Source organism: Cucurbitaria berberidis (genome assembly GCF_010015615.1).
Source record: "Cucurbitaria berberidis CBS 394.84 unplaced genomic scaffold K460scaffold_4, whole genome shotgun sequence".
Classification (NCBI taxonomy): Eukaryota; Fungi; Ascomycota; class Dothideomycetes; order Pleosporales; family Cucurbitariaceae; genus Cucurbitaria; species Cucurbitaria berberidis.
In genome coordinates this window covers 1,728,373-1,752,938 of record NW_024468938.1, presented here as the reverse complement: position 1 = coordinate 1,752,938, position 24,566 = coordinate 1,728,373, and the positions used below count along the sequence as shown (strand labels likewise).

Genomic DNA, 24,566 nt, shown 5'->3' with positions numbered 1-24,566 from the left:
TACGCTAAGGAATATCAAACAGCTTCGCTTGGGGAGAAAGCGTGCCGCCAAGGCGTCTGTCCGCCGCTCCCGCACACAAAATCTCTACGGCCGCGATCATGATACAAATGGGAAATAATAACTACTTGAATCATGCCTCCGCTGCCCACAAAGTCGTCTATACAGATTACATGCCACGCATTGCACTGCAATCGCCTGGTTCACAAGGCACTCCCAAGTCCTCGCAGTATTCCGGCACCCTCACCCAACTTCGATCCTAGAAAGTATTGTTCATCGAGCTGCGCTCCAAATCAAAAGCAGCAGATGTGTGCTCTTCCGGATTGTTAACAGCCTGCTCTGGCAACCATCACCTGCCCGCGCTGTCGTGGGATGCCGCAGACCGACCCCACGACCGCCTTTCCAAACTACGAATACTGCACGGAGGAACATCTAAAAAAGGACGTCGAAGAACATCAGGATATATGCGCTCGGCGCTGGCTACCTGCATGGATTGCATTCGTGGACAGTGCAATCAACATCGTTTGCCTTGAGGAGCAGGAAGCCCTGCACTGGCACGTCGTAACCAGGGGACCTGAGTTACAGAGAGATGGCGCAATTTTGTTTACACATCGCCCCGCTTGTAGGGTAGGGGAGCGCAAAGACATGTTTCCTTCCGACATGAAGGCCTTTGACAGGCAGTCTGCTGTATTTTTCCACAATTGCAGGCACACCATTCACATATCCACGGGCATGACTGCGCTGTTGTTTCAAGGTAATCCCCCCTTCTAGTGTTGAAAGACAATCTACTAACTGCATAAGATCTGCCAGTAAGTCTGCGAATAGCCAACATCGCGGGCACGGTGCCGAAACAGGAGATGCGGATGCGTCGCGACTACAACTCAGTCTGGTCTCTTGCGCAAATTCACACCGTGGTTGAGATCGCACCACAAGAAGAGGCGCACGAGTCTATTTGCGGAGGGTTATATCTTGATCCATCTCGCCCCCAGTACCGTTACGAGCAAGGCGCCATACTATGTAGCAAATATCCGGTGGACACCACCACAACTAGCTCCACTTGGTCAGACTTCGGTTTCGAGTACGATCTTATCAAGGCCGGCCGATACAATGAGCTCCCAGACCAACATATACTCTCTCGTACTCAATGTCTAGAATGCGAGATAACGGCTCGTACGATCAACAACGTGTTGTGGGATGTGATAAGGGAGGTTGGCGGACTCCAATCACTGAGGGCCATGAACGAGGAAGAGAGGAATAAGGTACTTCAGAAGCTTCGTTTGGATTGGAGAGATAGATTCAGGAAACTACGAGATGACCTCGATCACATTCACTTCCCTACACAAGAGAGCGCACAAGAGAGCGCACAACAGTGCGCGTGTGGTCCGGATGATCTGGCCATGCTCGAAGACCGCATGGATAGAGCAATGGGAGACGGGCATGTAAAGGCAATGGAGGCTCTCAAAAAGGTGGCAGGTCGGCATCTTCCTCTTTAGACTGACAGTCGTTGCTTGGAGACGTAGGCTGACGTGAATCGGGTGATAGCCCATAAAATAGATTACGTTTTATCTCGCTACTTTGGGCATTCACACATTTGGCTGTGTCTTATTTGTCATCTGAAGTAGGAGTCTCAAGATATCTTAGCATATTTCGCATTGACTGAAATGTGAGCGCAGGCATGAAGTTGAGATGACCCGTAACACCTTACTCCTTTCGGTCTAGTGCGACACCGCTGGCTCAAGTCTCGCAAAGCCATGCAAGACCCATGATATGTACGAAAATAGGCGGACTGAACCCAAGTTTTGCTTAGGCCGGAAGTAATCCAATGATCTCTATAATTGCAGATGTTTGAATCATGAGGTCCCCGACTGTACGTCAAGGGATTAAAAGGCACGAGCCTACGAGATGACATCTGGGCAGCCTGGTGAAGTATCCGCATGAGATTGATCAAAATGAAAGCATTCAACTGCCGTATTTGTCTCAGAGGTATGACCATCCTATCCCATAGTTGCGCGTGCGGCAGCAGATGCCCTTTTGTCAGCCTCAGCGCGGACATACTTCACACGCGCGACAGGGGACATTTTCTCCAAAACCACCCCACCAATGCTCTCAAACATCTCATCAAAGCTCCAGATGATCAGGCTCCAGTATCCATTGTCTTGAGCACAAATCATGCGGCGCATGGTCTCCGAGTTCACATCACCCCATTGCCATTTCTTTGCAGCTACCGCATGCTGCTCCCAAAAGTCCTCTCGATCGAGGAGCCAGCTCGAAGAACTCCAACCAAATTGCTCACCCGTGCCATCGAAGGCGTATTGATCCCCTTCTTTGGTGCAGACAAAGAGGGCGGAATGTAAGAGGACTTTGGGTTGTACATGCCCTGAGACAAGGGTGATCCGAGGTCGAGGTGTTACCGCGATCCAGTCAGTAGTCGCTCCATAGCCTGGATAGTTTACGTTATTGTTCAATTCAAAGATGGACGAGAGGTAGGCTTGTTTACGCTGCAAATGCTTCTCCAAAACCTCGTGCAGTAACAAGCAAAATGTGTCGCACAAGTTCCATTTTTTGTACGCCTTCTTCTCTGCTTCTGTCATGTTCGGAGGCCACCGGTCTAGTATAACTGCAGAGTCGTCCCAATACAACTCCCATATATTGCCGTTACGCTTGAATTCGTTGATCGATTGGAGGGGGGGGGAACCGTACGGCGGATTCGAAACAGATGCGATAGAGGTTCAGGATCTCTTCGATCTCGAGAGGAGAATCAGAGGAGTTGCTTGGGAATGACATTTTTATCAATTTAATGTGAGTTTTTGTTGTCTTGCGTAAGCTCCAAGAAGGAAGGAGCTCAACTGGTCGAGATGCGTCTGTGCGTTGTAAGAGCTCTCACGTCCACCGACAATAACAAGACTTTTCGTAGCCTGAATCCCTCCTCGAACTCTTTCTAAAGCCGCATGACGACCGCATGGAGCTTTCGAACTCTAACTGTTGGCTATCATATTGCAACACTGCTACATTTCGTTTCGATGTCACCTACCACGAACTTGCCAATGCACCAGAAGGCGATATCAAATCCAACACAACAGCCCAGTACTGCTGCGAAGAGCATCTAAAGGAACACTCTTATGGGCAGGAGTGTTGAAAGAGAATAACATATAGTGATACGGTTCGCATATCCAGTCTCATCAAGGACAATACTCAGGCGCAGTTGCGGGCGATACATTGGAGGGGTCTTGTCTCTGCTACAGATCTCTACGATGGTGGTCTGAGTCTGATCCAAGCCCCATCTGTGCCTTCAAAGATGGGATACCGCAGTTTGATTCCAGTGTCGAAGAGAAGATCAAGATGAAGCCGATGTCCATGAACAGATGCCGCGACGCTATCAAGGGTGGAAGTGCTTTGCTCGGCTGGCTGTCCGAAGGTATGCCATCTATAAACAAACCCAACATGGCCACTGACATCTCCAGATTTACCCTTCACTATTTCTAAAATACACTTCGGCGATCCGAAACCCGCGCGCTCCCACCAGGCTATGGTGACTGAGCGACAACGGCACCACGCGGTCAACACCGATTTCATACAACCTTTCCTAGCATTCACGCCTCACTACGAGGACATTGGCATCAAACCTATCCACGCATATAGCATTGTATCGATGCAACACATCCTCAGTATTGTTTTGCCGACGGCGTTCAAGGCTACCACGCATACCGCAGGCGAGGACATGAGGGGGCGCTACATATGTAGAGAGCACCAAATTCGGCAAGATATTGAGAGCACATGGAAAACAGATCCAGAGGTCGATGATGAAAGGGGAAGACAGGCCTAGCCTCCTCAATCTAGGAGAAATCGTTCGCACGTCCAAGAGCGTCGTGTACACGGAGGTCGACAAGCATGGCGAGCGGAATTCTTTTCTCGTTATGTCACATTGGAAGCTCCTGGGGGCAAATCAAGAGATTTTGACATTGAAGAAGTGGACAATGCAGGACATAGGGCGTTTATCGCGGCTTTCATAGATTGTCTCCGAAAATGGATGGTTTTCTGGTGCGAGAGCAGCGCTGAAAGTATCTTCTGTTCGAGATTCGCACATCATGCTCTGGTGATTGCTTGTTTGATACTCCGCATGGTCTAATGGTGCCATTATCGGTACCTTCTCACACTCCCTTCCAGTCCAGCCTTCCTGAGCGTGAGATCTATCGTTTTGTGGGACCCCGCAACGGCATGCGGGGCAGTATTGTTTTCGAAGTGAAGGAGAATGTGCGACACACTTTTCTCTATCGAAAGCACCACGCCCGCAAGCCCCGCCAACCCTCTTGACCAAAACCACCGACCGCGACAACGCTATCAAAATCTTCTCCACTGGGTAGCTCTGGCGATATGGTTCTCGGCTTCGATATCTGTGGGCTTCAAGGCTGTAATAGACTCCTCCCGCCCATCCCCATCGCCTGCCCAAACTGCTTCGAAGTTCCCGATTCCGACATACACTCCCCGAACACAGACTATGGCTACTGTTGCTATGATCATCTTTCTTGCGATTCGTTCGCGCACGCCGCCACCACCTGCCGTGAGCGCTGCAGCTGGAGGACAATGATTCGCACTGCGGCAATCTGCAACATGGCCTTGATGTGCGTACAGATGAAGCTGTTCATCTGTCATATCACCTCCGACCATGCAATTTCCAGCGAAATCCGGAACGTTGGAATCGAGCAACGCAAGGAGGGGCAGTGGTGGTGCGAAGGCATATGGCCCGCTGGAATACTGGGAGCAGCGAGCTTCAGCAACTGTATCAAGAGCATCCAGTTTATGACGCCGCTGCTTGCATGGCTTCTCGAAGACAAGGCCGTACGCATCGATGAGTATACGGTCGAACCCATCAAGACGCGACAAATCCACCTCCTAATGCTGGGCAATCCGGTGGCATTTATTGCGGATCTTCATTCCTTCCTCACCATGACACCCACGCTTGGCACTCCTGGCCCGAAGGACGGTATTGTAGTAGACGTTAGCTCGATGCAGTACGAGAGCACGGTCAGGAGTCATAGGGCGTCGCACTACCACGATACTAGGACCCGAGGGCGGCACACGCCAGAACCTTTCGGCAGCTTCTTCAAGGAGCACCGCGAAGCTCTGGAGGACGAAAGTAGCAGCATCGAAGACAATCAGTGCTCTTTTATACTAGAAGCTCAGCTTCGGACGATGAACAATGCTATATATAGGGAGGCGCAGAGGCTGGGCGGACGTCCGTACCTGTTCAGCATGCGGCATTGGGACTTTGTCTCTGCCATGGACAGCATCGGGCGGGTACTTTGCGGAGCACTTGAAGAACTACGACCAAGGACCGAAGACTTGATTTTTCAAGACCGACGCCGGGACGCCTTTCAGCAGCTGGTAGACGACTGCAACGGCGAAGGGCACCGGGCCATGAATGAAGCTGCAATGAAGCGGATGGTGGCAGCCAAAACAGAGAAGAAGAATCTGTAAATATCGCCCAGAGCTGTCATTAGATCGTACATGCGGTCTTTGTATGTCCTGCTAAAGAACTCGCAACAACATAGGGATTTCCGTCATAATGACCCTGTAAATCAATCAGGTTACCACATGAAGTGCTGCCCGTGATCATATAACGTGCCTGCCCGTGCATTGATGTTGGTGTTTAAAATGGTGAAAGACGCCATGAGCATGACCGAAAACCACGTAGCTTGGGACTCCAAGAGTGAAACCTGATGTCAGAAGAGGCACGATCCACAAGCTTCCGCTATGGTGCCCGGGTGATTTCTCTATCGGTCGGGTTTCCGGGTTGGCACGCAAGGTGAAGGCGGAAAGTCAACGAACTCTCACCCAGGGAAATTATTCGACTCCCCGAATTGACTCCCCAAATCAACTTCCCTCCACATCCACGAACCAGCAGTCAACTACAATTCAAGCCAGACTCAACATGGCTTCGTTCGTGAACCCCTATGGCTGCGGCTCTTTTCCAGGCACCTCGCCCGAATCCTGTCCCAACTGTCGCGACGTCCCCGATTCCGACATCGATTCGACGCGCACGAGTTGGCAATGTCTCTGCGGCGGGTGGTGCTATGATCACCACCAGATTGAGTGCGACCGAAGACAGATTTCGAGGACTATTGTCCGGCTGGTCAGCTTGCAACAAAAACTCGCTTTGGTCATCAGCGCGGCAACCATGATGAAGGTAATCTACAGCTACTCCGACGATCCCTTGGAATGTTTCCCACTAGACCAATTCATATACTACAAAGATTGGTCTCAGTCAGCGTTCCCAGAGCCCCCTTTCGTGGAGGGTATACCAGAGGAAGTGAAGATCCAGGCTTGTTGTGTCGAGAACTGCTTTTTTGCTATTGCGACAACAAGCCCGAGTTTGGCTTGGCTAGTAGAAGGTACGACATACAATCGCTTTTGGTGTATTGAAATTAACATCTTCAGGCATGCCGATCAAGCTCCAAGAGTTCAACGCCGTCGGCAACCCAACGAAGCGCATAGCCTTTTGGCGCATGTCCGCAACTAAGAGAGATCGTTTATCGGAGCTTCACACAGCTCTCGTCATGGCACCCGATACCGCTGAAGACCGGAACGCCAAGTCAACATGGGAGATAGGACCGCAGCTTGTTGGACTGTGGGGTGGTGCGGGTGCGCGTGTGTCGGACGCTACCTTCCCGCAGTTCGCCTTCGACAGGAACTGCCATACGACTGCAGACTATCTCCGGGAGAAGGTCAGAGAGTACAATCATCCCACGGTACTCCCGTTCGGCTTCTGTATCATGAAGCATTGGCTGTACATGGGACAGGCAGATGCCATTGACTACAGGATAGGGGCGTACGTGAGAGAAGCAGGCACAATAATGGCGAACAACGCCGTTCACCGGGAGACTGAGAAACTAGGTGGTCGGTGGAGGTTCCTGGTTCAGAGCGATCACAGGAGGTTTGTGGACAGTTGCCAGCAGCTTGTCATGGCAGTCGAGCAAGACCTCAAGCAGCTGCGGACTGAGGTAGACAAGGTGTTTTTCCCGCATGGCTTCAAGCCATCAAAGGAGCAAATCGAGGCCGCCCTATCACAATTCGTCTACAATCTTAACAGCAGAAGGAACATTGAGGTAATGGCGGTTCTTATTGAGAGGTTGGGATTAGGACTGTAGAGCGAGCTGGCGTAGTATGGGAAGGTCGAAGTAAATGGTCGTACCCGAATCAAATGTAATACCGTGGTGTGCTGTACTCAAAGTCCATAAGACTCTCGAAGATCTCTATGCTATCGTTTGGTCTGAATCAGAGAACCCCCTAGCCATGATTTGGGAGGACCTGGTCGCGCGTGATAGATTTCAGGTGCCATATTCGAAAGCTCTTCGCATAATTAGACCAACGTGTGTAGTCCAATTTCTAGAATGACGTTGCTGCTAAAATTGCATGCTGAGATCCTGCCAGGTTATCCTCTCGTTTTTATCAACTTTTGCTGTACTGCCTTCGCAAGTCTGGGTCAGTGATAGTGACTGACGAAAAAGAAAAGGGTTGCACTACAACGGACTCGAACGCGGGCCTATATGAACACCACTTCACCACTGTTGTCTCCAAGGACGGGACTTTGACCAAGGGGCCAAAAAAAGTTCAACACGGGAGGGTCTACGTCTTTCTCTGCGGTTTCTGGACACAGTTAGCGGGGACGTGGTGTTTTCAAAAGTCATAATATATATAGACAATACAAAAGGTTGTGTTGTGGGTGAAGATGCGCTATCCATCTTGTTTGTATTGCGTGATAGGAAGTAGGTAGCTGCAGGGACTGTAAGTCTAACCTGGCAACACTCCTTCACTTCACGGTACTCAAGGTAGCAGGAACTATGCTCTGCTTCCCTCGCAGTGCGCCTAATTGCATGTTGTAGCTTAATAGCGAGATCTTTGATGTCTTTGTTTCCCTTGAGGGGAAGCAGAAGAGCTTTGAAGAATATCAGGCAATGTCACAGGGGGTAGGATCTTGAGTGACTGTGTCGAAGAAAGCGAGCGTCAGACTATATCGTCCTTTCAAAGCTTGCATCCGTCTTGTGTGAGACATAGTGATGGACTGTATGCAGTTATGACATAGGGCAAAAGTCGGTACTGCTTCGACGTCTGCTCTCGCAGTATCTTTCGCAGCTAGCCTCATGTACCTCATATGGTATCAATACTGGTGGGGTACTTGATGAGAGCATTCAAACTTCAACACCAAGATCTTCAAATAGACGAATGTAGTCTCCAGCAACCAGAGCCACTGCAGCCGGCTTGCTAGAATACCGTGCGAAGATATGCTTTCGAGGTCGTTTGGGGCAATTATTTTTCGCATGTCAAGGCTCCAATTGCTCTGTTTGAACAGCAGTTCAGCATGTTTTGCCGGTCGGCGGGGCTCCAGCGAGAACAGATTTTACGTTGCTTCTTTTCTGGCCAAAATATCCTTAGAGCTCTAGTGCAGGGTATGCTCCCGTTCATTCTGCAGCTGTAACGCGTGCTGGAGTTCACGTATCGGAATTCCTATGTCATAATGGAGTTCATCGGTGATGTAGCTGCAACTTGTTCTTCGCTCACGTGCCCCACATCTCCATGTCTCAATCACCAAAACAACCACCACTGCCGCATACCCAGATCGAGGAACAACAGACTCAATATTTCCGAGTTCGTCGTGGGAGACGAGAATGATACTCAGAACACACACTGCATGGGCGACAGAGGTGGCGCAGTATCGCGAGTGGAGCTGCATCCGGAGTCAAACTTGCCAACGAGGCGTCCTCCACAGGTGCCGCCAGAATCTTACACAGCCCGAGCCGCAGCTTCATGATTTTAGAGGTTGTAAGTCATATCGTGCAGACACAGTGCCTGTCTTCGAGCGAGCTTGCTGACAGACAGCCGCACCCAGAAGATCCGAAAGGTGCAAGCAACACCATTGTCAGGCTACCACATAACGGCGCAGTGCATGCGACGTAGAGCATGCGGCTCAGTGACAGTCGGCTCGGATGCTGACATACTGAATAGTAGACGCAATGTAGGATAGAGAGCCTTCAGCCGCCTTTGACAGCACGGTCCGGGGCTGCGCATTCTGGTTTGCTCGACCCCAAACGCGACACGCCACTACAGGTTGACGTAGAACCCACGGCATGCGTCCGACTGTAAGAATGGCCTCCAACAGACATATCGGCCCTCCAGACCTAGTTCTGGCTAGCACAGAAGTTCCTCGCGAGATGTTTGTGCGCGGCACCAGTTTCAAAACAATTCTGCGAACATTCCGACAAAGGCGGACGACAAACGCAGCCGGCAGCACTCCTCATCAGCGTGCCCATCACTTCTACACATTCAATATGGGAACGTAAGGCGCGAAGCACGTCTGCAGCATCTGCCAGTCTTCTCATAAACAGAGGCAAAGGTGTCCGCAAATCGAGTGACGACAGGAAGCAAAGAGCATCAAACATCGGCTGCTTACGCTTCGCGGCATTGCTGGGTAGGTGGTTGCTTTCCTAGCCTTGGAGTCTCCCATTTCGTAAGCTAAACACGGCTAACTCCTGCGCAGAGCTCTACCGCATCCTCGTTGACCCTATACCTCCGAGGACTTTCGCGACCGCAGCGACGCCGATCGAAAGGGCAGGACGACCTCAAACCGAACTGGAGGATTGGAAATATTTAGCCTTAGCGACACATGCTCCCTAGCTTGAGCCATAGTCTGGGTATCCATCGATATGGCATCGCAGGCGATGATGTCCCATATCAGGTCTGCCAACGCAGCAGCGGTGTGTATGCGGGCTGGTCGGACAACCGCAATTCGATGGGGGGTGGAAGACATCAGACCGCTACCCAGAACGTACAGTACTGACTTAAATGCAGCTTAGGAGCCCTTTCCGCCAGACGAGTGCGACCGAACTATCTCTTCCTGAGATGCCATCCCGTTGGCGATACCCCCGCAAACCTTCGTAAGCGCGAGCTAGTCGGACGATAGCACCTGGCATGCGAGGAATGGCTGATACCCAGACAGGCCATATAGTGTTGAACCAGCTTATCAGAAGTATAGGTAACTTCCTCTTCTACCCATATACGGGACTTTGAGACATCCTTCGCGTCCCCCATCATTCGGTCGTCCCTTCCCCCATAGACCCTCGAATCGATTATTCGGCAACCGACATGGAGGCAATATCATATTGAGGATGGAATGATGGATAGGGCGATGGGTAGCGTGGCCAACCTATAGCTGAGGAATTTCGAGGGGGAAGAGTTGTAAAGAAGATCAATGGCCAAAAGAGAAGGATGTAACGGAAAGGAGGGAGAACAAAGGATCTACATCGTACTAGACGCAGTCGGGCGAATGGTAAGAGCCGCTTGGGAATGGTAGGGGCCCTATATGCCCCTGTGTGCATCGGCCAATGAATGCCGACCCATGCAGCATGTTGGAAGATGTGGAGCTTGCGACTCGCTCTTTAGTCTTTTGATCTAGTATCGCAGGCAAATGCGGCCCCTCTAAGACCAACTACGACTTGCTCCTGACGAACGCGGCCGACGCAGGCTAGCCTATAAACTTTACCGAATCCTCGCATTCGGACGAGTCGATCAGCCTACTTCAAGCTTATGGCCATGAAAGGATCCCAGGGAGAATAGTCGTGGGCCTGGTACAGAGGCAGAAAGTCGATTCGAACTCAAGGCGGCGCACAGCCAGGTATGGGTCGATGTGAGAAGCTCGATTGCCGTGTTGGGGCAACTAAAGACTAGGATGGAAATGAAGGCTACCGAGTGGCAAGCTGGGCCGAACAAGAGAGGTAAGTCGGCCAGATGGAGAGGGATGGGATTGGTCCTTTGACCAGTGGCGTCAAATTTGGTAAGCGATCTTAATCGAAACGGACGACGTGATAGCTGACTCCTGTACCTTTTGACGGACGTGGCAAGTATGCTCGCCCATTTAGCGACCCTTTGCCATGTGGTGCGCGTCGTCAGCACAGGCTCAACAAACTATGCACGACTTGAGCAAACGTGTCATTCCACTATGGATATTGGCGGCAACACCTTTCAGTCCAAGATGGGCTTCAGGTTCGTTGGAGGCTTGACGGCTTTCGATTTCGCCCAGTTTGGCTGGCTTCGATCCAACAACATTGGCCATGGTTGCTGGCTCCCCCCAGCAAGGTTACTGTGGTTCTCCACGTTCGACAGTCATTAGGGTCATCACGAACCCTTAGCATATAGAGGCGCAAGTTCTCTATAATCATCCCTCTCGACTCGCCGCATCTATCTCGACGGAAGCGCCTCGTTAAGATGCCTTCATATGTTCATACGGAGCGCAGCACTGAGAAGCACAAAGCCGGCTCCATCTCCGTGATCGCTGGTCTTCGCCCTGGAGCGCGACATCTGTCGGAAAGGACCAGGTGACCGAACATCGCTAAGTCATTCGACCCTAGCACCTAAAAGAAGGTCGCGTGTAGAGCTGCCGGCGTGCGTTGCTTCGAACCTCTGGGTCAACTTCATGTTTATCGACTCTTCGACGTGAGAGGAAATGTCTAAGGATCATATTCACATCCGACAAGGCTTCCTGCAACAGTCCACAGACTTCAGTTAACAAGCCCAATCATCTCGATCGCCCTCAACGAGAAAGGGAGCGAAGATCACCCCATATGTTCATCGGATTGCAATGTACCATAAGCCTCATGGTCACGGGCTTACCGCTGTTGATCGCCCTATTCTCAACTGGGCATCGCGGGAGCCACCGAATGCATAATCCTTGATGTCGAAACTCGCCAATGACCAAGATACCGTAGTACAGCTCTTCCAAGCCTGGTATGCCGTATGCAGCTCAGAAAAACCTAGGGATGGCCTTATCAAGTCCTGATCAAGGGATCGAACGACGTTGATTTCGAAAGTCTGACCGATAGTGCCAGTCCCTTGCACTCTTGGTCTGATCTCGGAAAGGACTTTCTCGAGAACAGACTTCCAATCGCCCAGTCTAGGGAGTCTCCCGCTTTCGTTGCAAGCACAACATGCGTTATCCACTGTTGTATCATAACTTCGCAGTTCCGACTTTCGACACCGAGTGAGTTCGTGATACTACCTCCATATGCTCAGCATGCAGCTAATCGAGCCTTTGCTATCGTCCATAGGGTATTTTCAATCTTCGAGGTGGCAGACCTAGCCATCGTCGGCTCACTATCGTCGAGATCCATATAGGATTGAATTTGCAGGTCGCGAATGCCAACTAGCATTCAGCGAGACCCTTCTCATCTTCGCTTGAGCCACGACATAGAGCAGCGATCTCGATTCCCGCAGTACAGTCGGCGGATGGCAGTTTCTGTCTTGACCCTTACGAACTAATACGGATGGTCGAGCTGAGGCCAGGCCTACAAATCTGACTTGGACGATGCATGATAAAGACCAGATGTTGCGGATCGTGTGGGAGTAGTGTTATCGAGTCTTTTGTGCCGATGACGACTGCTTGTCAAATGGTCTTTTGGTGCCTTCCGCACCGCTTCGTCTTGTAGAAGAGTGACGGCATTCAGATCGAGACTAGGCCTCCACTCTCTCGACGTTTCGGTGGTAAACACCACCTGATTAGGTTTTTGGGTTGTCTACGCATTGCCAAAAGCTCGGTATCAACCGTTCGACATATCCCGATTTTCCAGCGCCGACGCTGTGATTACTGCGGGAACCCAAGGCAGAAACTTCTAGTTCAAATTCTCGAATCTAGACATCAGGCCGAGTGCACTGCTGCTTTCGATTTCATTACGCGGCGAGTACGCAGGTGCATCCGGAAACGGAGGCGTGTGGGTAATGTAATTGCACAGCACCCGAATGTCTAAACGGAGTCGATGGGGGCCATCGGCGGGCTACCGAAAACTTTTTGAGGTCCGGCAAAGGCCGCTGATCATCATGACCATGTCTGTTGAGCGAATTTGCCTCCGGAGGCATCCCGGGAGGTGATTGTGTGCTCATCAACTCAATTATCATCCGCCCCTACCAACCTGGTTGGGATTATGGGCTTCAGAACTGATCTCTCATCGTCGGATCTCCGCGTCGCTGTACCTGATTGCACCGTACTATGGTGGAGTCTTTACTTGAAACAGTGTGCCAAAATCGACTTCGGCCTAAGTTTCGTTGAGTCGAGTGCATCATCTGAATATATGTATAAGTTAGTCATAGCTTGAACCTTGTCGCTCTACACCACACTATGGTCATCTCGATACTTAATCACCAGTGGTACACATCGAACCTATCATTCACCGAACCCCCTCCCGCCAACAACCCTCAACAACACCACCACAGACCGCACGTCGCATCCAATCAGATGCATTGGCCCAGATCTTCTGAGGTGAAGCCACACACTAGCCGGCAGGTCGCGTTCTCACAACATATTTGCCATTCATCATATACCATCTACCAATGACCATGCCAGCCGGTGTGCAACTTCAGCTAGAACGGCTAAGGGTCGCCTGAGAGGATGAACGATGATGTGCTGCTTAGAACTGAGGACATTCTGGAAGCTGGTGGGTGGTGAAGAGAGGGATGTGTTGGGAGAGGCACATGGAGGAAGGGTCTGGTCTTCGCCCTCTGCATTCGATTGAGCCCGTAGGAGATATCGAAGAGAGTAAAGACAGACACTATCCGCCTTGCGGGTTTGAGGTAGGATATCACGTCTTGCCAAGAGGAAGGAGTAAACATGGCTCTTACCTTGCACAGTATATGTACCTCTAGCCTTTGTAAGAAGCATGGGTAAATGAGCGTAGTCCAGATCGCCGCCGGTCTTCTCACGTCCCAAGGACCGCGACTGCATATGCGATTACACAGCCCTTGGGACATTGCATGTATGTGTTCCGTCTCTTTTGTGTTCGATAGTTGCTGACGTGACAGACTTGAGGAGTTGAGGAGAAGAAGATGGGGGGTGAGAGGATGAGGTCGACGAGAGGAGATGCTGAACAATCTGACGGTGTAGGAATGTAAGAATTGAATCGATACTTGGCCTTTAGTACTGATCTACGGCTAGATGCATCGAGACGACTTTGGCGACGACAGGCATTGCCGTTGACATTGGGCCGGCCAGATGATGCCTGGAGCTTGTGTGCGCTCGTCATGAACGCAAGGCTTGACCCACGACGATGTCGCCCATGGGAAGCAGCTTTAGACTTGAGCCCACGGACCCAACATCTGTTTCCAGTTGTGTTCTCCCTTCGAGTCATGTTCGGCGATTCAGGGTCTCAACGCCGGTGTCGTCCGGGTGTAGAACCCATCTCCGAGTCCGATTCTATCCAGTCCAAGGAGGGCGGCAGGTAGGATTACGACACCGCTGCGTATCTGTCGGCGACTGTGTTCGATCGAAGGGAGGCCAAGATCCTGCTGCGATGCATTAGCTTCCGCTGTGCCTTGCCGTCGGGAACTTGCGTCTCCGACCAATCTAGAAGAAAAGGAGACAGGGAGACTTACGAGGAGCCATTACCGAAGGCCGCGATACCCGACTGGTGCAAGATCTTACCTGGAGTTGTGTGTGTGGGTCATCGCGCTGCCCCGCTGGAGGGTGCCGTGGTACGAGGGCGCCAGCTTCCCGCTGCATGCATCGACGATAGAGCGGATCTGAATGCGGGCGATGAGAGCACTATCAGCTTAAATCTCCCGCCGAGCCTGATGACCACTGCGCCGTCCCTAGTGTGGTGTTGAGCGGGTTTCCTTGTTGAAACTTTCGAGCCGCCTTCCTAGCAGCCAACCTCGCCCATCCGTCGGCGCCGGTTACAAGTATCGACGCGCGGTCGCGATGGGGATGGAGACATGAGTCTTGGGAGGGATTCTAGGAGCGTTTTCATGTTGGATTGAGGTGGGCGATCGTAGTCGTGGTGAGGTTGTGGGAAAGTACGAAGTGAGGCAGTCGCGATGGAGCTCCTAGGGTAAGCAGAAAGGTACGGCTTTGGGCCCCCCTCCCCGACCACGACGACCACGACGACGCAGATGCCAGCTTGCTACTCTGCTCATCAGGATTGTCTCATGCAGACAACCTACCTCAACTGCCATGTTCACATGAAACCTGGCGGAGCTGGCTGCTCCGAAAGCCTCAGGGGAGGGAGCGCGGGGTAATAGTTATTGCGCCTCCGATTGCAGCGATACCACAGCGACATCATACTCTACGACCTAAATCAGCAGACCCGGAGCTAGGAACGAGGCTTCGCAAACCCGTCCAAGCTACAGAAACATGTTTGAAGGGCCTTGCATTGCACGATGGCTATCACCGGAACAGATCCAGCGGGGATCGTAGCTAGAGTCGAGAGCTCGAACTTCGGATTTGCTAACTGCGAATGCAGCGTGGGTACTACCAGGTTGACATGTTGATCATGGTCATACGACCTAGTAGCGCTACGAATTGCGCAAGACAGACCGATTGAGAGGCGATACGCGATACGCGCAATTGTGGCAACGGGGCAACGGAGCATCGCATTCACAGCAACCATGGGTAGGAACAATCACGGGAAGGGGACGTCGTCAAACCCGGTTTTGAACTCTACACTACGCAAGTAACGGTCACCATGCCAAATTCAGTATCCATTTCACACAGCACCCGGGTTTGGAGGTACAACACTCGTACGCGATCTAGCATTTAGACACGCCGGCTGCGCTGCGGCGAACCCACAGACTCGAAGAGTCGACAATGCTATGGGAATACTCACCCCCGCGCTGGATGTTCTGGGGGCTGTCCTATTAATAATAAAGCTACACGATCATCGCAAGCAGAACGCGCTTTGAACAAGACGCCATGAAAGTGGATCAGCGTGTGTCGATGTCCGGAGGACTTGCAAGTTGCCTAGGGTTGGAGATCGCAATATCGCAATATTCTGATTCTGCTACACCCCAAATTGCCATATCGTAGACATATTAGCAGTCTTCACTGCTGACGACAGAGATAGATCTTGAGCAAAGGTTCAACTGCTCCGACACGTACGAATGCAAATCATCTATCTACCGCAAGTTGTGGCCCTCGTTCATATCCACCGCATCTTTCAAGACTTCCACATCTCACGCTCATCCCTCGCCCGCTGAACCTTTGTACAGTGGACTCCCCGCATATCTTCCCTGGTAGATTCTCTGTCCGCCACTGGGCTTCGAGTCTTCGCCATGAGGCTCGAAAATACATCTGATTTTCGCAATCTAGCCTCCCCCTTCCCACCCCGAGGATCTCCTTCTCGACCGCTACCATTTCACGATCCAATCCGCCGCAATAGCCATCCCTGCACTTGTCCTAGACGGAACAAGATGAGGGTGGGTGACAGTATGCTAGAATATGTTGTAGCCATTTTACGTCTCCAGAACGTATTTGTGGGGTAGCTCAGACCTTCGAAGAATCAAGTCCATCAACAAATCACACAATATCGATTATCTCTAGACTCGACTGTCCCGCTTATTATTATTCGTTTACACGCGTTGTTCATCATTCAGTGACACCGTTGTCAATTTTCTGAGTCGACATAGGCTTGTCGCTAAATCTTCACTCAATAGAGCAGTTGTCACTAGATAGCTTTATATCACGTGAATGACCAAAGTCTCCCCTGTTACGGCATAAGTACCGTCCCCGTCTGGTACATACAATTGGAGGTATATAGATATCACCTACATCCTCTGAATCTGCTTGTCGAAAGATTTTGACTTTGCTCGCTCTTACACCACACCGGCTTCCAGTACACAACCATAATCACATGCACATCAGGACACAATCAGCCTGACTATGTGCTTCAATGCCGTAACGACGAGGTTGTCTATTTCAAGTACCGCACATTACAATTAGCCCAAGAAGTGTACAACACCATTTGCTATCTACCCTGGATCTTAAGAATGCCTACTAGCTGACTTCTCATAGTATCTAATGCTTCATTGTCAATGATCTCAGATAGCAGTTCTAGGTACGGCCAGAGATGACAATTAAAACAATAATCTATAATGATTAGAGTCTTCACGGCATTATACTGTGGATTTTAAAGGTCTACAGAGACACATAGTGATGATTGGATTGTAGGATGGATCATAAGTAACTAGACTAGGCAGTGAAGAGAACAACCATGCAGACAGCTGCAGTTGACATAGCTGGTGACAGTATTACCCGCTGATGGCTCACTAAACCCTCAAGAAACTCCTAACACTCACAAGTTCGCCTTGTCAAGGTAGATATAAGCCGTCGAGTATCAGAAGACTGATTGATATCCCGCTCACTTTTCAGTATCATTCAAAGCAGCGTCTTCATCCGAGATTCTCTTCCAATTCTTTGGATAACCCCGAGCCTTCCGGTAGTCCTCGGCATCTGTCTCCACCCTAGTGAACAGCCCCTCTCGCCACCCACCATCGCCATCCTCTCTGTAGCTGAGTTCCGCGCCATAGGTCCAGGAAAGTAGTCCTTCAGCACGAGCTCCATCTGATGCGTCAAGTACACCCACAGCGATATCCAGAAGTTCAGGTCGGTTGTCGGAGGTAAAAAAGATACAAGCGGAGCAGGTACTACAAAAGAAGCGATCAACATGGGGGGAAGAAGCGTAGTAGGTGAGGGTGCCGACAGAGGGGCCTTGCGCATCGACTAGCTTCTTTAGCTCAGTCTTGTTTGTGGGGAAAAGCCCGTTGTGGCTCCCGAAGGATATGTGCTTCATCTCTGAGAACGTCCAATAAAAGGTATCAATTCCGGACTGGAGACGACAGGAGTCACAGCCACAGAAGTCAGCTAGGAGCTTGTGCGTTTTGGGATCGATGTTGAAGGGCAGCTCCTCCTTCTTTACGCCCGAGTAATCGCCTCGGTGAAGAACAAGGTCGACACCTTTGCACCTGCAGCGGATCGGAACGGCGTCCTCCTTCTTCGCTTCGTATCCCGTCAATTCAGCTGGAGAGGGCCAATCTTCAGGGAGTTCTTCGGCATCTTTCGTGTCACTATCCAGTTTGAAGCGTTTTACTTCAGTGCCGTCTGCATTCGGATGTCGTAGCCAGACGCTTGCGCCACCATCAAGGGTGTCACCGACGAAATCGTGGTTGCTGAACTTGACAAGATCATCATGGTTGGTCAAGACGCCAGTAAAGACGCCAAGTAGGCGATTCTCATCCGAGGATGTGGCCCAGAAAACAGGCGTAGAGCAAGTTGGGCAAAACAAGAGATTGATCCTGGAGGAGAATTTGTAGATCTTGAGCTTGGAAACGTCGACGTTCGATCGTGGCTCAGGCCAACGCGTCTCGCTGGTATAGAGCGCGCCTGTCAGGTGGCGGCAGGAGGTGCAATGGCATGTGTGTGCTGATAGAGGTAGTTCTGATTTGAGAATGTCTGTCGTATAGACATTTGCTTTGCAAAGGCAGTGAGCTGTCAGGGTGATCGTGTCTTTATTCGTAGAAGCCATCTGGGGAAACAGTAGTGTATTTGTCAAGGTTGTAACGAGCGAGGCGCTGGGTCTTTATGCTACAATCTGGTGGTGATAGTTGTGGTACAGGCATTGGTCAGCTATGGCGGGGTTCGCGTCGCATTGGGGCTAGGAACACGAAACACGAAACCACGTGACCGCGCCCTTCATGTAAATTACGTCATCTTACAAATCCGCATTACAGCTAATGATCTTCATGATGGGTTCTGAAACTCGACTATTACAATGTCCCCAGACTATCCATGCAACCGGAAGGCGCTCACGACATGAAGACAGCATCTTGCGGTCCTTGCTTGTACTGTCGCGTTGGAGGCACGCATTCTTATATCTTGACGACGCGCATCACGTCGAACAACCCAGCTTTTTGCTTCTCTGACATCCCGTCTTTTAACAGACCCGTTACATTTTCACCCTTTCGCCCTCGCTGATTGCTCACGAGTGTCATATTCGCCTTTTTGAATTCATGTGTCCGCCCCGTCGCACCCGAGATCCACGTCTTGACATTACTGAACTGCGACCCATCCAGCAAGTTCGTCCCATATGCCGAAGCCCATGGCGCGTCTACTTGCCAGGGATCCAAACTTTCTCGCAGTTCCGGAGTGAAGCAAGTGACTACGACCATCTGCGTCTCAGTCTTGGGAGTGTTTGAGCCTGTTGTTGGAGTTGGAAGCGTAGTGCCGACGGTCGATGGCTTAGGCGATGGTTGTGGGTTGGCAACTTCTTCGATGAGCCAATTGTAGTCTCTCTTGTGTTCCGAGTTGTGCTTTTCAATGCTCCAGTCCTGAATTCCGTCTTTTTCGTCGAACTCCGGCATCTTCTTCAGCACGGCCGCTACATCAGAGTCCGGAATTTTGCTCCACAGCGTGCACCCGAGCAATGTGATATTCGTCCCAGGAACCTCCGACCGCGTCTCATACAGGACCTCTAGCCTGCCTTTCGTGACTGGCTCTTTCTCCATCTTATGCGCTAGCTGCAGGCCGTCCATCCAGTTAAGACCGTGAAATTCTAGAGGACCGAGCACTAGGAAGACTTTGTCGTGCAGGTTGCAGCGCCGGACGAGGAAAGAGAGGTATTGTTCGTAGTCAATTAGGCGGCCAATGTTTCCCGCGAGGATCAGGAATGGTGCTGCCACTGGGATGTGAAATGTGAGATATTGCGAGTCATAGTCAAGGTAGAGGTCAGAGAGTATTTGGAAGGACGTCTTGGGTCCGGAGAAGAGACCTGACAAACGTTTTGATGTGGTAGACAAGAGATTCATCTTTTCTTGTGATGCAATTGGCCGAGTTTAGGCTTTTTAACTTCCTACAATGGATACGTACGACAGTATTCACTCGGTGGGTAGGTGGTATGTATGTCGATAACGCAAAAGAACGAAACAGTTATCTGGCAACGAAGAAGAGATAGATAGAATCAGTTAGAGCTGTGAAGGAAATGGATAAAGCGTAGGAAGCAGCGAGGGATGCACTTATAGAGGCGTGTAAGCTGAGCCAGCTGGCAATAAAGGTTGCGAAACTGCAGGATCGCGGCGAGCTGAACGTTGTTATCCGTCATCCTCAGTTCCGCTGCTTACAGCCTCACAGCAGGCGCATGTGCATGTACATGCCTACAAGTATCCAAATGAGATTCACCAGTGTCTGCAGTTGGTTCTCAAAGTCGTTCCGTGCGATGAGATGCTGTAGGAAGGGTGGCTGTGTGGTGGGGTCCCGCCGAGGAGACGGATTTAGATCTGATCTAAACCAAGTTGGGATAGCACGGATGATGTCAGCTTATGTCTTTCCACCCAGGAGCATAGGCAACCATCACGCTCAACCACTTGCGCCGCAAAAGTGCTATCGTCCAGTATATATTCACTGCTATCCTGCTCGCATTCCATCTCTCATCTACTTTTGACGTTATAAATTGATTCGAGAGCACCGCGACTTCAACAACCCCAAGACTTGCCACGAGCCGCAGCTACGAAAACGATATCTTTCTTCTAATGCTTTCAAAACGAGATACCCCAACACTCCACCAGGAACGAAAGACTGATCATGCAGCTTTTAGTGACTACGATGGTCGGCACATTCATGTTGCATGATCCTACCACACGACTCTAAAATGAAAGATCTTTATGTTGTTTCCCATCTCACGCTATACCATCATAGTTGGTGGTTGGATGGCACGTCTGGGAACTATCAGTCAACCTCTCGACACTTGAAACTTCACAATTCTCGAAGCTTTCCGCTATATGGTAGCGTACAGGGCCGACGGTGTACAAACCCCTGGTGGTCAATAACTGTATCTTTTTAGTCAAATCATTTCGTTCTCTCTTTTAGGCTCGGATCGTACGCCCTGAAGACTCAACGACATCAATTGGTTTGCAAAGGCCCATAAGTACGGAACAGTCACACTATCTTGCATTGTCTGTCCAAGCGCCACACTACGCATAGACCGACCCGTTCAGGGGGTCCATCGAACCCAGTCTCCAGACATCATCCACATGTCGGCATGTCACCACTCAGTACATTCCATTACCGGCAAATCCGTGCCACGTTGTCTGGCCCCATGGACTGCATGACAGACGGATATTCAATGTACTGCTCGTGTTCCGATGTAAGCAGCTACCCTGAAAACTAATGTGCTTCGGTGACAGCATAGCCTGAATGCTGTTGGGAATTCTAATGGGACTTCCGTCGTTCACGGCACCTGCACCAGGAACAGGAGCGGACGTTCTGTCTGACTTGATCTTACGCTGGACGTTATCCGGCTAAATGTTAACCGCCTTGCAGCTTTGGCCCCACGTGCAAGCACATTGCCACAGCGAATGCCCTTGTGTTCTAACAGCACATGTAAACTACGCCGTCAAATACTTTGGACAATGTAGTTGCGCAGCACTTTTCATAATACCTTCCCTAGAGGCCTACTCCTGATGAAGCAAGGGGCGCGCACGTCCCCGGGAACAAGTATCGGATCCCCATGGATCTCGGTAATCCTTCATGCGGGGATTTGCAATATGTTCTAGGCACACCATCAGCGGCTCGATATTGCATCCGGGAATCTACCAAGCTCGACCCTGGAGCAGGGGGCCACGATGATCTAAGAATAGCCACCGAACCCAAAACCACAGTGAAGTCCGGGGGTCATATACTGACTTGACTGAATCTTGATATCGGGACGGACCTTTCGCCTCCTTGAGGATTATCATAATGGTGTAGTACTAAGCTTAGTTGGACATCAGGAACCCTAAATCGAAGTAATTTCGCAAGGTCTGCAGGATTCCGCGCCATCTTTGTCCCAGGCCATCACGCCTCTTCAATGCTCTAGGCAACGCATAGAAGATGTCTTGAAGAGCATGAGTGCCACAAACCCCTCATGTCGCTTAGTTACATTGTGCGGCCTTCCAGGAGTATGTATCGACATGCAGGAGCAATATATTGTAGGTATTACTGTACTGTTCCAAGCCACGTCACGCATCCGTATTCACCAGTCCATTACCCAGGCCCGCATTCGTCACAACTCTACCTGGTTTGAACCAATCCTCACCTCCGTATTCCTCTCCTTAGCTGTCAGCTCTTATCAGTGTACGGTGGTTAATATCACGAAATGTTCCTTTGACATCGTCTTTTGCCATGAAGCGAACGGAAAGACGGCTAGATGCAGTGAGATAACTCGGTGGTGAAGCGATGGTATGTTATAGGAACCCATGTGCGTGCTTTTCAGCCTCGTATTAATTTATTCGGTCGCAATAAGAACTCAAGATGGCGAAGTGCCAATCTGATGTACCTCATGGATACATTCTAGACTTCGGAGTATTCACTCTCTCCTCGGAGGCTTGCTAGTTTGCAACTGTATAAGATGTCTTGCTATTTTCAGTGCCCGAGGATCGCTTGTCAGTTATCTCATCTCATTCTTCCAAATCGCTTCTTGTGGTCGAGATGAAGACTCTCTCCTACCTCAGCCACGCCCTCTTGGCATGCATCCCACTTTCCAATGCCCATCCAGGTATGGGTGAGCAAATGCTGGAGATGCGCCGCGAAGCTAACAGGATCGAACGGCGATCCTCAAAAGAACTCATCGGCGATCTGAAGACTCTCGCAGACTCAAAGCTGACGGCAATCGGAAAAGACATCAAGGCAATCCTCCTCGACCAGAAGAATGCCGAATCATCAACCATCGACACCTCCATTCCTGTTGGTGGGATCGGCAGTGCAGCCTGCAAAGCTGACCTCTGCTGTCACTGGAAATGGCTCTCGTACGAAATGACTGCCAAGTTTAACGGTACATCTGGTCGCTGCTCCAAGTTCGCCCGTCAAGCTGTTCGCCTAGGTTTCCACGATGCCGCTGTTTGGACAAAAGACAGCAGCTATGGTGGAGCGGATGGAAGTATTCTTCTCAGCGACGAGATGTCTCGCGCAGATAACAACGGTCTCGCTGCTATTGCCGACCAGACGAACAAGTGGTACAAAAAGTACAATCAATACGGCTTGAGCATGGCCGATATCATTCAGTTTGGTGCCAATGTCGCTACCGTAGTATGCCCTCTTGGTCCTCGTGTCCGTTCCTTCGTTGGCCGCAAGGATAACTCCAAGGCCGGCCCTACCGGTCTTCTACCTGGGGAGAAAGACTCCGCAAGCGTTCTCCTCAAGCTCTTTCAAGCCAAGACCATTGATCCTCATGATCTTGTCGCCCTTGTTGGTGCCCATACGACGTCACAGCAGCACTTTGTCAATACAGCCCGTGATGGTGACCCTCAGGATACAACACCCGGTGTCTGGGACGTGGCTTTCTACCCGCAGACTATCAACAACCCGCCTCCAAGAGTCCTAAAGTTCCAGAGCGATATCAATCTGAGCAAGGACTCGAGAACAAGCAGCGCTTGGACAGAGTTCAGTGACCGGAATACCGGTCAGCAAAAATGGAATCAGGTATGTGTCTGCCCTTTACACTTCTTTGCAATCACGTTGCTGATAAATTCAGGACTACGCTAAAGCGTATACCCGTCTCTCCCTCCTCGGTGTGAATAACATCAATGACCTAAAGGAGTGCACACAAGTAATGCCAGTGCAGCGCAATTCGTTTACTAGCGAGGATCAAGTGGTGCTGGACAGGTGGCTGCAGGGCGAATTCGACCAGTTGAACAACATGGTAGATGATGCGATCCAGCTAACTGGTGTAGTAACTGGACCTGGGAAGGAATAGAGTATGCGAAGATACCTAGAGGCATTGGAATTGAATAAGTAATCTAATATATTCATTAACACTCGCGTTGAACACTCTCTCTCTCTCCCTAGCAGTTCCACTTCATCTTGTCTTCACCACTGTTCGTCAGTCAGTGCCAAGCAAACAGTCACCTACACTGCGTCACAACACAAGCTTCGTTTCCCTCTCCATCCAAAACAGAATACACCACTCTCAAAAAACAAACAATCAAACCCAATAACCAAGCCAAAAGGCCTTCAAACGTACTTCTTCACCTCCTTCTCCACCCCACTGAACCCAACACCCTTCCAGCACAATGGCACCCACCGACTCCTCCAAGGCAGCCAACGAGCCCATTCCTCTGCTCAAGTGGCTCGCCGAAGTCCTGGCTCACTTCACCCGAGCCACCGCCTCCGATGCGCCCGAGCCCGCCAACCCGGCGCTCGAGCGCTACTTTTGTCACGTTTGCAAGAAGAAGAACGACGATCTGCGCATATCGTTTGCGAGGGGAGAGAAGTGCGTTGTGTGCGGGCATGGGGGGTGCTCGTACTGTCGGCAGTACCGCCGTATGACGAACGAGGTGCTTGGTGTGAGGAAGTAGCTGGAGGTGGATGGGGGGTCCGGGGAGGGATTCAGGTGCTGTGTGGGTGAGGAGTAGGAGGGGGTTATGGTGGGCTGGGGGGATTCAATGCGTTATGGGGGATGGGGATGATGAGGACGAGTGTGTGAGGGTAGTCTGGGGGGTGTATAGTATGGATGAATGAATCTTTTGTTTTGCCCTTGACATGCTATGCACACTCGCTTCCTTGCGTGCTACTGATGGATTGTCTTCTCGTTAGGTTAGGATCAGATGAAGAAGCAGCTAACGGAGAGCCTATAGGTATCATTCACTCTCGTGGTACACTAAGGTTTCTTGACCGACGCGAGATCAGAGCAGTCATGGTGTTGGGACTGAGTGCGAGTATCTAGCATCCTACGGGTGGTTCCAATGGCGGTTGAAGTAGTTCTGTATCTGTGATTTTAGAAACAAGTCAGTCG

The 24,566-nt window shown here is 50.9% G+C and overlaps 6 protein-coding genes across 6 annotated transcripts; 3 read left to right on the top strand and 3 right to left on the bottom strand.

Moving 5' to 3' along the window:
• Window positions 1–369: 369 nt before the first annotated feature.
• K460DRAFT_407609 (uncharacterized protein) lies at window positions 370–1,490 on the top strand (the record flags this gene model as incomplete). The annotated part of the gene is made up of 2 exons (XM_040937091.1): window positions 370–751; window positions 799–1,490. The coding sequence occupies 2 exons, from the start codon at window positions 370–372 to the stop codon at window positions 1,488–1,490; spliced, it is 1,074 nt and encodes a 357-aa protein (XP_040785806.1).
• Window positions 1,491–1,892: 402 nt separating this feature from the next.
• On the bottom strand, window positions 1,893–2,646 carry K460DRAFT_418345 (uncharacterized protein; the record flags this gene model as incomplete). Its single annotated transcript, XM_040937941.1, has 2 exons — window positions 2,049–2,646; window positions 1,893–1,991 (listed from the first exon to the last, which is right to left on the bottom strand). The coding sequence occupies exons 1-2, from the start codon at window positions 2,586–2,588 to the stop codon at window positions 1,893–1,895; spliced, it is 639 nt and encodes a 212-aa protein (XP_040785805.1). The 5' UTR covers window positions 2,589–2,646.
• A 1,959-nt stretch (window positions 2,647–4,605) lies between these two features.
• Window positions 4,606–7,142, top strand: K460DRAFT_418344 (uncharacterized protein; the record flags this gene model as incomplete). Its single annotated transcript, XM_040937940.1, has 3 exons — window positions 4,606–5,468; window positions 5,725–6,386; window positions 6,433–7,142. 3 exons carry the CDS (start codon window positions 4,606–4,608, stop codon window positions 7,140–7,142), a joined length of 2,235 nt encoding a protein of 744 aa, XP_040785804.1.
• Window positions 7,143–17,165: 10,023 nt separating this feature from the next.
• K460DRAFT_407604 (uncharacterized protein) lies at window positions 17,166–18,329 on the bottom strand (the record flags this gene model as incomplete). Its single annotated transcript, XM_040937090.1, has 1 exon — window positions 17,166–18,329. The coding sequence occupies one exon, from the start codon at window positions 18,327–18,329 to the stop codon at window positions 17,166–17,168; it is 1,164 nt and encodes a 387-aa protein (XP_040785803.1).
• A 343-nt stretch (window positions 18,330–18,672) lies between these two features.
• On the bottom strand, window positions 18,673–19,608 carry K460DRAFT_288975 (uncharacterized protein; the record flags this gene model as incomplete). Its single annotated transcript, XM_040929091.1, has 1 exon — window positions 18,673–19,608. The coding sequence occupies one exon, from the start codon at window positions 19,606–19,608 to the stop codon at window positions 18,673–18,675; it is 936 nt and encodes a 311-aa protein (XP_040785802.1).
• A 2,656-nt stretch (window positions 19,609–22,264) lies between these two features.
• On the top strand, window positions 22,265–23,872 carry K460DRAFT_341154 (class II peroxidase; the record flags this gene model as incomplete). The annotated part of the gene is made up of 2 exons (XM_040931141.1): window positions 22,265–23,254; window positions 23,307–23,872. 2 exons carry the CDS (start codon window positions 22,265–22,267, stop codon window positions 23,526–23,528), a joined length of 1,212 nt encoding a protein of 403 aa, XP_040785801.1. The 3' UTR covers window positions 23,529–23,872.
• Window positions 23,873–24,566: the final 694 nt, after the last annotated feature.